This window comes from Molossus molossus, unplaced genomic scaffold (genome assembly GCF_014108415.1).
Source record: "Molossus molossus isolate mMolMol1 unplaced genomic scaffold, mMolMol1.p scaffold_m16_p_13, whole genome shotgun sequence".
Lineage (NCBI taxonomy): Eukaryota > Metazoa > Chordata > Mammalia > Chiroptera > Molossidae > Molossus > Molossus molossus.
The window spans coordinates 94789497-94802849 of NW_023425348.1; the positions used below are offsets into that span (position 1 = coordinate 94789497).

The following is a 13353-nucleotide window of genomic DNA, read 5'->3' on the forward strand; positions in this document are numbered from 1 at the left end:
CTTCCTCCCCAGGGGCTCTGGCCCCACGCCCGCCCGTGCCAGGAACGCTTGCTTAGACCGGCTCCCACCGGCAGGCAGCCCGCTCCTCACCCCCGCTCCCCCACGACCCCCGCAGAGCCCTGGCCCCTCTGAGCCCCCTTCGCCGTGCTCCCAGGTGATCCCAGGGCCAGGCTCCCATGTGTGAACATGGTCCCGCTGGGGGACAGGCACACCAGGTGGCCTGAAGAGCAGCAGGGATAAGGGGGACCCAGGCTGGGAAGAGGAGGTCCTGCCACCAGGGGAGGCCCTGCAGGACCAGTGAAGGCAGGGCCCAGGCTGCCCAGGCCCGGCCTGCTTGGCTAGGGCTGGGGGCTGGGGAGGTGGCCAGGAGGCCGGGCCTGGGCAGCTAAGCCGGCATGTTGGCCAAAGCCCAGGCCTCCCTCCCTTGGCTGCACTCGGAACCATCACCCCTGGCCCCCCCAGGCTGCCTCCGTGCCCGGGCAGACCCAGGCTGGCTGCTGCTGGGCAGATGGGACTGTGGGCAGGGGCCCGGAGGGGCCTCCTCACAAGTGACTCGGCCACCCTGGCCCTCTCCTCCAAGCCAGCAGGGTGGGGACATGTGGCACTCCCCAGCCCCCCACAGCGCCCCAGCCCCAGTGGGCACCACAGCTGAATCCGGGCTCATTCCAGACCTCGTTGCCAGGATCCCCTGTGAGTTGTGGGGCCCGGGAGGGGTGTGGGGCTGGCCCCGCTGGGTGGAGGGGCGGTGCTGTCCACAGGGGCATCTCAGGCCCATCTCTGTACCCACCCCAGGGCCCCGATGGGCACTCATAGCCGCTGCGGCCGCCGCCGGCGCCCTCTTTGTGTGCTGCCTCCTCTGTGCCCTCTGCTGCTGTCGCCGGCCCCGCAGGAGGAAGTCCCGAGATGGAGAGACCGTGGGCCTGCGCAGTGCCCAGGGCACCACCTCCGCCCACCTGGTGAGGAGCGGGCACCAGCGCTCCCGGTGCCCAGCACCCGGCTGGGTCAGTCCCAGGCCGTAGCCCGAGGTCCAGGCGCAGGGGCTCAGGGCGGCTCAGAGTGGTCAGGCGTGAGCTCAGCCCAGGGCGGCTGGTCTGCCCAGCAGAAGAGGCCGGCGGGCAGCAGTGGGCAAAGACACAGGGAGGCAGCGACAGAGAGACGGTGGGGTCCGGGGCCCAAGGGTTGGGCCTTGCACCGTGGGGGCTACAGCATGTTCTTGAGGAGGGTGGTGGTGCCGCAATGGCCTTGGGCAGACCCATCAGTTCTGGCCGGTCTCAGACCTGAGCTGAGGGTGTGAGCCCTTCTGGGGGCCTGGCCCGGAGGTAAGCGGTTGGATCCGACCCTCCTCTGGGAGCCACTGCCTGGCAGGCCCGCGGTCGGCGGGGGCAGGGTCCCAGCGGGACCTGCCACCATGCTACCCACCCCAGGTGCAGCCGGATGTGGACGATGTGGGGCTCAGCCCAGGGGGAGCCCCGCAGTGGGGGCGCCTGCAGCTCGCCCTGGAGTATGACTCTGGAAGCCAGGAGGTGAGGCCTCGCTTTGCAGTCCCAGAGGCTGTGGGCTGGTGGAGAGGTGCTGGGCGCAGAGCGGACCAGAGGGTCTCCTGGCTGAACCGCCCTTGGCTCCCAGATCAGAGTGGGCCTCAAGCAGGCAGTGGACCTGCGGTCCAGAGGCCCGGGTGGCACCGCAGACCCCTACGCCCGCATCAGCCTGTCCCCTCAGGCCGGGCACGGACATGAGACCAAAGTGCACCGAGGCACGCTCTGCCCGGTGTTCGACGAGACCTGCTGCTTCCGCGTGAGTCCGGGCCAGCGGGCGAGGGGCGGTCGGCCAGCCTGGGCCAGGGCCCAGCTTACACCCCTGCCCGCAGGTTCCCCCCGCGGAGCTCCCCCAGGCCACCCTGCGGGTGCAAGTGCTGGACTTCAAGCGCTTCTCCAGGCATGAGCCGCTGGGCGAGCTCAGCCTCCCGCTGGGCACCGTGGATCTGCGGCATGTCCTGGAGCTCTGGCACCAGCTGGGCCCACCGGGCACCACCGAGGTGAGGCTGCTGACCACCTGGCATCAGCCCAGCCCTGCCTGGTGCGCCAGCGGCGAGACCGAGGTCCCTTCCGCGCCCGCAGGCTGAGCAGACGGGGGCGCTGTGCTTCTCGGTCCGCTACGTGCCCGGCTCAGGCTGCCTGACCGTGGTCGTGCTGGAGGCGCGGGGCCTGAGCCTGGGGCGGGCAGGTGAGAGCCGCCCCTGCGTCCTCCGGGGGGCCGGGGGGGCCCTGCGCTTGGCTGTCAGACCTGAGACACCCTCCAACCCCTGTTGCCTGCCCAGAGGTCTACGTGAAGGTCCAGCTCATGCTGAGCCAGAGGAAGTGGAAGACGAGAAAGACATCTGCCAGGAAGGGCACGGCCACCCCCTACTTCAACGAGGCTTTCACCTTCCGCGTGCCCTTCAGCCAGATCCAGGTGGGCTGCCTGGAGGAAGGGGCGGCAGGTCCTCACGGGGGGCCGAGCTGACCGCCGTCTTTCTCCCCACGCTGCGCCTCTGCTGTCTCTGCTCAGAGTGTGGACCTGGTGCTGACCGTCTGCACCCGGGGCCCGCGGTTTCGGGCTGAGCCCGTGGGTAAGGTGGTGCTGGGCACCCGGGCCTCGGGTCAGCCCCTGCAGCACTGGGCGGACGTGCTGGCTCACGCCCGGCGGCCGATCGCCCAGTGGCACCGCCTGCAACCTGCCAGGGAGGGGGACCGGGCCCCGGTCCTGCATCCCCGCCGGGGCCTGCCCTGGCCCGGCTCCTGAAAACACCCTGCGCCTCAGTCTCCCCCACTGAGCTGTGGGCACCTGTCCAGGCCACCCTGGGGCCCCACTGCAATAAATGCTCTCCCCCCACCACCGACGTGTGTCCTTCCTGAGACCTCGGCGACCATGTAGGGTCGGGGCCCCTGACGAGGGCGAGAAGGTCTCCTCTCCAGACTCATCCAGGCCCAAGTCCTCTGACCAATGCCTCACCCTGTGTGCAGTGACAGGGACCCCTCCACGCCCAACGAGGACACTGCCAGAGGTGGGGAGCCCTCCTGCCTGGAGGCTGCAGCGTCAGGGACAGTGTGCGGGGAGCTGGGCTAGACATGGCACCACAGGGACATGGTGGGCAATCGGGAGGCATTTTGGGGGCGGGGGTGCTGGTGGAAGGAAGGGGCCCAGCCGTAGGGGCCGCCACCGCTGCTCTCGGGGGCCCCCAAACCTTTGGGCGGTGGCGGCTGCCGGCCTGCTCCGTGCAAGCAGCAGGGGGCAGCAGAAGCCTTCGGAAGCCGCCGGGGCCTCTGGGGGCTCAGCCTGGCGGGAAAGAACGCAGCCCTAATCCCCCACTTCTGGAGGCTCCAGCTCTTCCTGACCCTCCCCACGGCCCACACCGCGGGCTGGGGCCGCACCCCAGTGCAGAGGGTGCCAAGTCATGGCCCTCCAGATGCCTGTGCTGGGTGGGGGCCTGCCTGGGCCCCAGCCCCTCGGGTCAGGGAGGGTTCCAGGCAGGGGCCCGCCATCCTCGGGTTGAAGGGCGTGTTCCGAGTTGCAGGGACAGCTCTCGGGTAGGGCGGCCCCGCATGGCTGCACGTCCAGGGACCCCCCCACCTCTGTGTGCTCATGGGCGGGAAGGCAGGATCACGTCCCCACCCGGGACCCCTGGCGCTGCTGCAGGCCCAGAGGCCGCGTTCGGGGGGCCCAGGCCGTGCTCCAGAGCCAGATTGGAGCAAGGGGGGCTGGGCCAGCTCAGAGCAGAGAGGCCCCTGGGCTGGAAGGGGAACCGTGAGCTGCACGAGGGTCAGCGTGGTCTCCAGGGGGGCGCTGTGGGCCCTGACGGAGGCCCAGTGGAAACAGGCCTGCAGGGCCCCTGCAGCTGACCCTGAGCCCTGCACCTCGGCCCAGCAAGGCCACGCGCCTGCCCACAGGCTCCTTGCAAGAACCAGGAGCTTCTTGGACTCGTCACTGGTCCCTAAATAGAGCAACCCAACCTCGGCAGCCCCCCCACCAAGACTTCTTGGACTGGATGGTGGCATGTGTCTGGGCCGGGCCGGGCGGTCTGGGCAGGTGGGGAGGTCCCTGTGCCCCCATTGGTCTGAGGAGGGCTCCATGTCCTTTCTGAGCAGGGGCCCAGGCTGGGGGAGGACATTTATACCCCTCCCCCTGGGCCCACCAGCCCAACTCGACACAGCCTGACCTCGCTCCCAGAACAGCGGCCAGACGTAGGTGAGCGGGGCCGGCGAGGCCGGGACAGGCACGGCTCGAACCAGCGTGCAGGAGGACTTCCCGGGCTGGGGGGGGCTTGGGGTTGGGGCTGCGCCCAGCAGCCGTCCCCGGGGGGCTTCCAAGAAGCTGTGCGCGAGATGGAGACGCAGCGGGAGGTGGCGGGGTGAGGCAGGGCACCTGGCCGGTCCTCCACGACCAGGCCTCATCTCCGGGACACTGGGAGGGGTCTTTCCGTGTTGAGGGACCCGGGGCTAAACTGGGGAGCAGCTTTGTGCCTGCACTTGGGCCCGAAGCCGAAGGAGCAGACTAAAAATAGCAGGCGGGCTCTGCGGCCACCTGCCCTGGCCTGTCCCCCCGCCCTCAGGGACAGCTGCGCACGGCGGCCCCGCCTGGGACATTTCTGGAACACTTTCTCCTCTTACTCCTCACACCAGAGAATTCTAAGGCGTCCCCCCCAGGAGGTTTGAGTTGGGGGTGGGGCGGCAGGGGGCCCCATGAAGGTGAGGCGCTGCGCCCTCCACAGGTCTGAGGCCCTGATGCCCCGTCTTTCTCTCCCACAGGCTCTAAGCCCGAGACCTCAAGATGGGGGAGTAAGTGAAGTCCCCAGCCCAGGCCCTTGCCACCCCCTCCTCCCACCTCCGGGCAGGGGTCTCTGCCCACCCTGGCCACCCTGTCCATGCCCCCTCACTCCATCACAGGTCCCTAACCTCTCTCTCTCTCCTCTCCCCCCACCCGTCTACCCTTCTGGAACAGTGATGAGGTGAGTATCTTCTTGGGGGTGAAACATGGAGGGGATGAGGTCCCCCACTCGGGATAGGTCAGAGGTCAGTGTTTCAAGGCCCAGAAAGACACGCCTCCCCACTCGGCAGACACCACAGAGGAATCGACGCCGTTGCCTTATGGGGCAGGGGCAGTGGGCCGCAGGCTGGTCACCCTGGAAATGGCTTCTTCTCTCTCATTATGACACCCCATCCCCTGGCCCTGCAGGGACCCCCATCCCGCCCCATTGCCCGTAGGGCACAGCCTCGTCTCCACACCCCTGCATGCCACCCGGCAGCCTCCGGAGCCCCCCAGGCCTCGGGGTCCCCTGAGCAGGACCCCGGCTGGGCGGTGAGTGGGAAGGGATGAGGGGGAGCAGCCCTGACTCCTGTCCTCTCTCGGCCTTACAGAAACGCAACCGGGCCATCACGGCCCGCAGACAACACCTGAAGGTAGGTGCCGCCCTGGGGAGGCCAGCGGGGTGAGCGCAGGCCGGGCGCCCCGCGCAGCCCCTCACTGGCCTGCCTGCCCCCCCAGAGCGTCATGCTCCAGATCGCGGCCACGGAGCTGGAGAAGGAGGAGAGCCGCAGGGAGAGCGAGAAGCAGAACTACCTGTCGGAGCACTGCCCGCCGCTGCACATGCCCGGCTCCACGGCCGAGCTGCAGGTACCACCCCGCCTCGGTGCGCCCCCTGGCCGGGGGGGGGGGGCCCACGGCAGGGCGGCCACCCACCCCGCGCCCCGCCGCAGGAGCTCTGCAAGCAGCTGCACGCCAAGGTGGACGCGGCCGAGGAAGAGAAGTATGACATGGAGGTGAAGGTGCAGAAGAGCACCAAGGAGGTGAGCGGCCGCGGGGCGCCGGGGGGGCGGGGGCCCGGGGCGCGCTGGCCCGGCCGGCTCCTGCCCAGCCCTGCCCGCCCCCGCAGCTGGAGGACATGAACCAGAAGCTGTTCGATCTGAGAGGCAAGTTCAAGAGGCCGCCGCTGAGACGGGTGCGCATGTCGGCCGACGCCATGCTCAAGGCGCTGCTGGGCTCCAAACACAAGGTGTGCATGGACCTGCGCGCCAACCTGAAGCAGGTCAAGAAGGAGGACACCGAGAAGGTACGCCCGCCCTGCCGCCCGCCCCACCTGCCGGGAGCCCACTCGCGGGGGGCGGCTGAGCTGGGGCCACGAGCGCGTGGGCCTGAGCCCCTCTGCCCCCCAGGAGCGGGACCTGCGTGACGTGGGCGACTGGAGGAAGAACATCGAGGAGAAGTCCGGCATGGAGGGCCGGAAGAAGATGTTTGAGTCCGAGTCCTAGGTTCCCGGCCGGCCGGCCCCCCCGCCTCGCGACCGGCAGGCGCCCCAGCTCCCAGCGCGGCCTGCGGAGGACAGGCCCCCGGAGCCGCTGGGACCGGCCGTCACAGCTGTCAATAAAGGCTTCCAGTCTGTCCTGGTCTGCTGTGGTCTTGCCCAGCCTCTGCCCACAGGCCGCCTGAGCCCCTGGGTGTCGCCCTCCGGGAAGGCCCCGCAGGAGCTGGGACGCGGTGCCGTCGACTGTGTTGGGGGAGCCCGGGATGAGGGCTGGGGGAGCCCCGCGTGGGCTTCGGGAGTTTCAGGCCAGGCTGGGAAGGCCCTGGGAATGGAATCCACCCGCCTGCACCTGGGCTGCCCACTGAGCTCAGTGGTCGGACCCGGGTGCTTCTCGGGGCTCGCTCTGGGCACCCACCCCCTCGGGGTCTGGAGACAGAAGGCCTGAGTCACGTCTAAGCAGACGTTCTCAAAGTGAGCAGTGTCGGCCATCCTAAGAGTTCCTGTCCGCCCAGGGACCGTCTCAGTAAACACATCCGGGCCGGGGCCCAGTGGCAGGCATGTGCAATGTGGCCAACCCCCCAGGCCCCCCGGCTGCCCCTCCTCAGGCCCCGCAGCCTCCACAGGAAACACACAGGCCAGTCCTGGGTCAGATGGCCCTCCCAGGGTGGCTGATGGCGGGGAGTAGGGGTTCACACGGGCTGCGGACCCCCCCAGGGACTGAGTCCGGGCCAACCTGGCCCCCCACGGGCCCAGCGGGAGGGCTTGGGTCTTCTCTCTGCACAGCTCCACCGCCCTGGCCCACCTCACACATCAAGGGCCTGTGTCCCTGACGGGCCGGATGGGACTGTCACAGCAAGGCCACGGCTGACAGCCTCCCTGTGACAGATGGAGCAGCGGCCTGCCCGCCAAGGCCTCTTCGCTCAGATCTCTGGTGGGGAGCCCGGGGAGGCCAGGCCTGGGCCCCGTGATGGAGGGGCTGTCGTCCTGCCCTTGCCCTCCGGAGGTCCCAGCGATTGATCTGCCGGGGCCGGAGATGGGGAGGGCAGCTGCCTTCAGCCTTGGCCGCCTCGAGGGACTGTTGACTGGCGTCAGCTGGTGCCCTGCTGGCCTTCACCAAGTCTCGCCCCCACCCCGCTCCCGCTGGGATCCGGCTGTCCTTTGAATGGCTCCCACAGACCCTCCGACCAGGTGACCTTGCAGCTCGGGCCCAGGCTTATCAACCCCGGGCCCCCGCCGGCTGCCTGCTGCCTGGGCTCCTGCCACCACATACCACCGAGCAAGGCCAGGCCCCCGGGGGAGCCCCTTGCCCACCCTGGGGCCAGGATGGCAAAGTGGCCCCGCACAGTGGGTTCGGCCCGGCAGCGAGGTGTGGGGAGCCTGCCCAGTGCGGGGGCAGGGCTGAGGGGCCCCCGAGGCTCATCCTGGGGAGACCAGAGTGGGCAGGCAGACAGGGAATGCAAGAAAGGGCTTTGGGCCCTGGCCGGTGTGGCTCAGCGGTTAGAGCGTCGGCCCGCGGACCAGAGAGACCCGGGTTCGGTTCCCGCTCAGGGCACGTACCTCGGTTAGTTTGTCCCCGACCCCGGTTACGGTTGTGTGGGTGACAACCAGGCGATGTGTCTCTCTCTCTCTTCCCCCCCTCTCTCCCGCTCACTCTATCTGAAGACGAATGCAAAAATGTCCTCGAGTGAGGAGAAAAAGAAAGAAAGAAAGAAAGAAAGAAAGAAAGAAAGAAAGAAAGAAAGAAAGAAAGAAAGAAAGAAAGAAAGAGAAGAAAGAAAGGAAGAAAGAAAGAAAGAAAGGGTTCTGATGGCCAGAGGGCCCAGCGACAGAAGCAGCTGGAGGAGTCTGGGTGGGAGACGGGGTCCTCAGAAGGGAGCGGTGGGCAGTGCCCCGAGGTGGGCAGGGGAGGGGGGAAGACACCCCTGACACTGCCCAGGGAGGACTCTGAAGCAGCTGGGGATCGGGGGTGCACACAGCCCCAGGGAGACCAGGGCAGGGTGGGGGAGAAGTGGGGAGCATGGAGGAAGCATGGAGGTGGAGGAAGGGACACGGGCAATGGGGGCACACCTGTGCAGGGCCGTACATGTGTGGGCACCTGGGGGGCTGAGGAGAAGGAGCCCCTGGGCATGGGTCTCTGACACCATCCTCTTCCTCAGAAGGGACCCAGGCTCCCGAGTGGCTGAGGGGGGGCAGCAGGGACACAGGCTCCCGAGTGGTTGAGGGGGGGCAGCAGGGACACAGGCTCCCGAGTGGCTGCGGGGGGGCAGCAGGGACACAGGCTCCCAAGTGGCTGAGGGGGGGCGGGCAGCAGGGACACAGGCTCCCAAGTGGCTGAGGGGGGGCGGGCAGCAGGGACACAGGCTCCCAAGTGGCTGCGGGGGGGGGGGCAGCAGGGACACAGGCTCCCAAGTGGCTGCGGGGGGGGGGTGGGCAGCAGGGACACAGGCTCCCAAGTGGCTGAGGGGGGGCAGGCAGCAGGGACACAGGCTCCCGAGTGGCTGCGGGGGGGCAGCAGGGACACAGGCTCCCAAGTGGCTGAGGGGGGGCGGGCAGCAGGGACACAGGCTCCCAAGTGGCTGCGGGGGGGGGGGGCAGCAGGGACACAGGCTCCCAAGTGGCTGCGGGGGGGGGGGGGGGCGGGCAGCAGGGACACAGGCTCCCAAGTGGCTGCGGGGGGGCAGGCAGCAGGGACACAGGCTCCCGAGTGGCTGAGGGGGGGCGGCAGGGACACAGGCTCCCGAGTGGCTGAGGGGGGGCAGGCAGCAGGGACACAGGCTCCCAAGTGGCTGCGGGGGGGCGGGCAGCAGGGACACAGGCTCCCAAATGGCTGCGGGGGGGCAGGCAGCAGGGACACAGGCTCCCAAGTGGCTGTGGGGGGTGGGCAGCAGGGACACAGGCTCCCGAGTGGCTGAGGGGGGGCAGCAGGGACACAGGCTTCCGAGTGGCTGAGGGGGGGCAGCAGGGACACAGGCTCCCAAGTGGCTGAGGGGGGGCAGCAGGGACACAGGCTCCCAAGTGGCTGCGGGGGGGGGGGGCAGCAGGGACACAGGCTCCCGAGTGGCTGAGGGGGGGCAGCAGGGACACAGGCTCCCAAGTGGCTGAGGGTGGGCAGCAGGGACACAGGCTCCCGAGTGGCTGAGGGGGGGCAGCAGGGACACAGGCTCCCGAGTGGCTGAGGGGGGGCAGCAGGGACACAGGCTCCCAAGTGGCTGAGGGGGGGCAGCAGGGACACAGGCTCCCGAGTGGCTGCAGGGGGGGCAGCAGGGACACAGGCTCCCAAGTGGCTGCGGGGGGGGGGCAGCAGGGACACAGGCTCCCAAGTGGCTGCGGGGGGGCGGGGAGCAGGGGCCCAGGTGAGCACGCACACCCCAGTGCCAGAAAGCAAACAGTGGGCAAAGCCAACAGAAGCAAATGAAGTGCTGGGCGGGAGCAGGTGGTGAGGGCCCGGGGCGCGGGGGGCGGGGCTGCCCGTGTGAACGGCACTGGTTGGACGTCTGTGCGGTCGGGGGCCAGGAGACCCCCAGGTTAGCGAACAGAGCGGCGCCTGCCTGGCCTGCTCTCCCCGGTCCCCAAGCACCAGCCTGTCCGGGCCCCTGCCCCACCACCCACAGGCCACCGTGTCCCCTCCTCACGGCGCCCTGGTGAGCTGCCGGGCCTCAGTTTCCCCGATGACAAAACAGGTGTGGAGATGAGCTCACCTGCCTCCAGGGACAGACAGGCACCTCCTGGGAGTCACCCCTCATGCCAGCCCTTTGGACCGCTGAGCCCACCTCAGCACGCGGCTCTCCTGCCGCCACCCCCTCCAGGAAGTCCTCCACAGGCCCCCAGCTGACCATGAGGTCCATCAGCCCTGAGAGGCTGGACCGTGTGGGCCTCCCTAACCTCCGATGGGGCGGACGGTGCCCCAGGAGCCGCACACGGCTGGCCCCCGACAGTCCTTGCTCGAGGGACTGCCTGCTGCCTCTAGAAGCTGCCGGCCCCTGGACAACCACACCTGCCTCTCCCTCTCCCCGTCTCTGTCCCCCACCACCAAAGTCCTTCCTCCTGCCATCGTCCAGCGAGGGGCCGGCTCATAGGGAGACCCTCCAGACAGCTCCTCGCCTCTGTGCCCACCGCAGCCACATTGACCCCAGGTGGCCTCGGGGTGGGGACGCCGCCCTGCACCCCTCCTGCCAGCCCCTCCTGCTTTCTGCGCCCACACACTCTGTAGGAATCTGTGGGTCCCAGGCTCAGTTCACTGCGGTGCCCCCTTTCCAGGGCGGAGACAGGCCACACGCAGGCAGGACTGACCCCCGACTCCCCACGCCAGGTCTCCAGGGCCTTCCCCCCACCACTGGGGCCCGTCACCTCCAACCAGAGGCACAGGCAGCACTAATAAGGACACTGCTCACGCTGACCATCCCCCAGGGGACCGTCCCACACAGCGACCCTTGCCAGCAGCACTGCCCAGCTGCCCCCAGTCTACCTGGCCCCTCTCCTCACCTGACCTCTCCGCGTGTCCACTCAGGTGCCTGTCCCCACCTGCCTGTCTGTCCTCTCCTGGTGTCCCTCCGACCTGACCGAGTCCTCCCTTGTGGTCTCCACGGTCCAAGGCTCCCCCGTGGCTTCTTCCTCCCCGAGCGCCCACGCCAGGGCTCCAGGGCCCAGCCCCCTGATGGAGGGGGCATCCAGAGGGACCCCAGCGAACCCCACAGCCTTCATCCCCTGCAGGAGGTCCCGTCCACCCCGGCTCCCCCGACTGCCCCCGGCCTCTGCGAGCGCCCGGTCCGCACAGGCCCCCGGACACCTTTCCCGGTCCCCACGGCACCGCAGCCATGGCCCCCATGTCCGAGTCCTCCCCTCCCCGCTTCATGCCTGAGCTTGCCAGTGGCTGTCCCCAGCACACCCTGGGCGCCCCGACGTGTCCCCCCCCCCCCCCGTCTCGGCCGCTGTGGCAGGAGCCGGCTGGCTGCCCACAGCCCTGCTCCCCTCTGCCTTCTGGACACACCCGTGGACAGGTGAGGCCACGAGGCTGAGTCCTCAGGTCTCCACCCCTCCCCCTGCCAGCTGGACCCCAGGACCAGCCGGACCCCAGGACTGCAGAGCCCCCTCCCCACCCGCGGGCCTGAGAGCTGCCGGAGGCACAGCGGAGCCCCTGGGACTTGTTACAGCAGCGGGGCTGCCTCCCTGACGGACACGCTCCCTGTGTCCCGTCCTGAGTCCCCATATAAGAGCACCCCAGACGGGGGGCTGCAACCACGGTGTTCGCTGTCCCCACCCTGCAGGCTGGAGCCCGAGGTCCAGGGGTCACAGGGCTGGTCCCCCCAGGCTTCTCTCCTTGGCCTGCAGATGGCCGTCTTCTCCCCGGTCCCCCAGGGTGTCCCTCTGTGCGTGTGTGTCCTGACCTCCTCTTCTTATGGGGACCCAGGCACACGGGGGGGGGGGGCTGCCCCAGTGGCCTCATTTCCCTGGACCGTCACAGAGACGGTTTCCTAACGAAGCCATGCCCACAGGTCCTGAGGGCTGGGATCTGAACATGTGAGCTTGAGGGGACACCGTTCAGCTGTGACAGGCCCCAGGTCACCTCTCCCCAGGCCACACTTGACCCTCACCATCCTTCTCCTGGATCCTCACAACACCCTGCACACCGTCTGTCTGCCTCTGCCGGGGTCCCGCCTCCGGCCCTCAAGCCTTCCAGTTACAGTCCCTGCCCAGCCTTCGTCCTGGTCCCCAAGGTCAGCCGCTGCCCCTCGGCCCTGGGACTCACGTGCTGACCGGAGGCCACCTGGCCCCTGCGGCCCGGCCAGGTCTGCACACCAGACACGCTCTGTCCCCACTGCCTGACCTACTCTGTGTGCTGACCACTTCCCCATGCGTACTTCCCTCCATCACTCCGCCTCGCCCCGGTCCCCCTCCCGGCGTCTCGTCACCCGACGTCACGAGTGTGTGGTCCTGACCTCACCCCCCCCCCGGGGACCTGTCTCACCTGGGCCTTTGAGGACACCTTGCCCAGGTGCCCAGCTGCCCCTGGACGATCAGTCAGTGACTCTCTGTCCCCTGCCTTGGCTCAGGTCCCCGGTGCCTTCCCGAGGCCCACCCTGACCTCCCAGAATGCACTCCTTCCTGGTCTTGGACGGGGCACTAACTGTCTCTGCACACTGCACCAGGTTGGGGGCATGGGGACAAAAAAGAGGGGATCTCTGCACCCCGCCCCCACCCTAGAGTTTGGAAGAACAGTGAGGGATTGTTTCTCGGGGTGACTCACAGGCAGGGCCCACCTGCTCCACCTGCTGCCCAGGTGGCCTCCCAGGTGCCCGCCCCCAGCTGTCCGGACCGCTGGTCCTGCCGCGGGGATCGAGGGATGGAGGCCGGAAGGAAGGCCAGAGAAGGTCCGGGTCCAGGGCAGTTTCTTTGTATTTTTTTTAAAGATGTGAGACATATGAGCACCCACATAATCACGAGGTGGAGAGGATGGGGGAGCCGGCCCTGGGAGCTGGGGAAGCTGGGGGTGCAGCATCGCAGAGCAGGGGGCACGACCAGACCTGAGGATGAGGACCCCCTCACTTCCTCTTTCTTTGTGAAGGGGGTGGGGACGGGTGGGAGTCTGGGGTGGCTGTGGGGAGCAGTGTGCTGCCATGTGCTCCTGGCCAAGGGGGTGGCCACCCGCCTGGCCCTGGCCGGTGTTGGGCCTGTTCACTGGACACAGCAGAGGGGAGGGGTGTCAGTGTCCGGGGGCTACGACAAGCCCCATGGCAGAGACCGCTCGAGCAGCAGAAAGGTGACGTCCCCTGGTCCTGGGGACTGGAAGTCCCAGGTCAAGGTGACTCCGGGGCTGGCCCCTGCCCAAGCCCCATTCCCAGCTTCTGGGAGTTTCCTGGTGACCGTCGGGGTCCCTTGGCTTGCAGACAGGTCACCCCGATGTCTGCCTGCATGCTCCCTGGTGCAGGTCTGCCCCCACAGTTGGGATTAGGGCCCACCCTAAAGACCACAGCACCCACGACCCTCTTTCCAAGTAAGGTCCCATACTGAGGTGCTGGGGTGAGGACCCCAGCCTGTGACTCGGGGGACAGAGCTCCACCTGTGCCAGGAGGGACCAG

At 68.7% G+C, this 13353-nt stretch overlaps 2 protein-coding genes across 2 annotated transcripts; both read left to right on the forward strand.

Moving 5' to 3' along the window:
• The first annotated feature begins 455 nt into the window (after window positions 1–455).
• On the forward strand, window positions 456–2826 carry SYT8 (synaptotagmin 8). The gene is made up of 8 exons (XM_036258992.1): window positions 456–690; window positions 793–956; window positions 1425–1523; window positions 1627–1794; window positions 1868–2035; window positions 2118–2223; window positions 2318–2451; window positions 2548–2826. Exons 1-8 carry the CDS (start codon window positions 597–599, stop codon window positions 2779–2781), a joined length of 1167 nt encoding a protein of 388 aa, XP_036114885.1. The 5' UTR covers window positions 456–596; the 3' UTR covers window positions 2782–2826.
• A 1329-nt stretch (window positions 2827–4155) lies between these two features.
• On the forward strand, window positions 4156–6421 carry TNNI2 (troponin I2, fast skeletal type). The gene is made up of 8 exons (XM_036259034.1): window positions 4156–4224; window positions 4785–4814; window positions 4978–4984; window positions 5394–5435; window positions 5521–5649; window positions 5733–5822; window positions 5909–6085; window positions 6189–6421. The coding sequence occupies exons 2-8, from the start codon at window positions 4807–4809 to the stop codon at window positions 6282–6284; spliced, it is 549 nt and encodes a 182-aa protein (XP_036114927.1). The 5' UTR covers window positions 4156–4224; window positions 4785–4806; the 3' UTR covers window positions 6285–6421.
• Window positions 6422–13353: the final 6932 nt, after the last annotated feature.

Bases quoted from the DNA above. Each gene is read 5' to 3' on its own strand.
- SYT8 (XM_036258992.1), top strand. From the start codon at position 597: ATGTGGCACTCCCCAGCCCCCCACAGCGCCCCAGCCCCAGTGGGCACC. The intron at 957-1,424 runs GTGAGGAGCGGG...TACCCACCCCAG, and splicing joins GCACCACCTCCGCCCACCTG to GTGCAGCCGGATGTGGACGA. The intron at 2,224-2,317 runs GTGAGAGCCGCC...TTGCCTGCCCAG, and splicing joins CCTGAGCCTGGGGCGGGCAG to AGGTCTACGTGAAGGTCCAG.
- TNNI2 (XM_036259034.1), top strand. The intron at 5,823-5,908 runs GTGAGCGGCCGC...CCGCCCCCGCAG, and splicing joins TGCAGAAGAGCACCAAGGAG to CTGGAGGACATGAACCAGAA. The intron at 6,086-6,188 runs GTACGCCCGCCC...TCTGCCCCCCAG, and splicing joins AGAAGGAGGACACCGAGAAG to GAGCGGGACCTGCGTGACGT.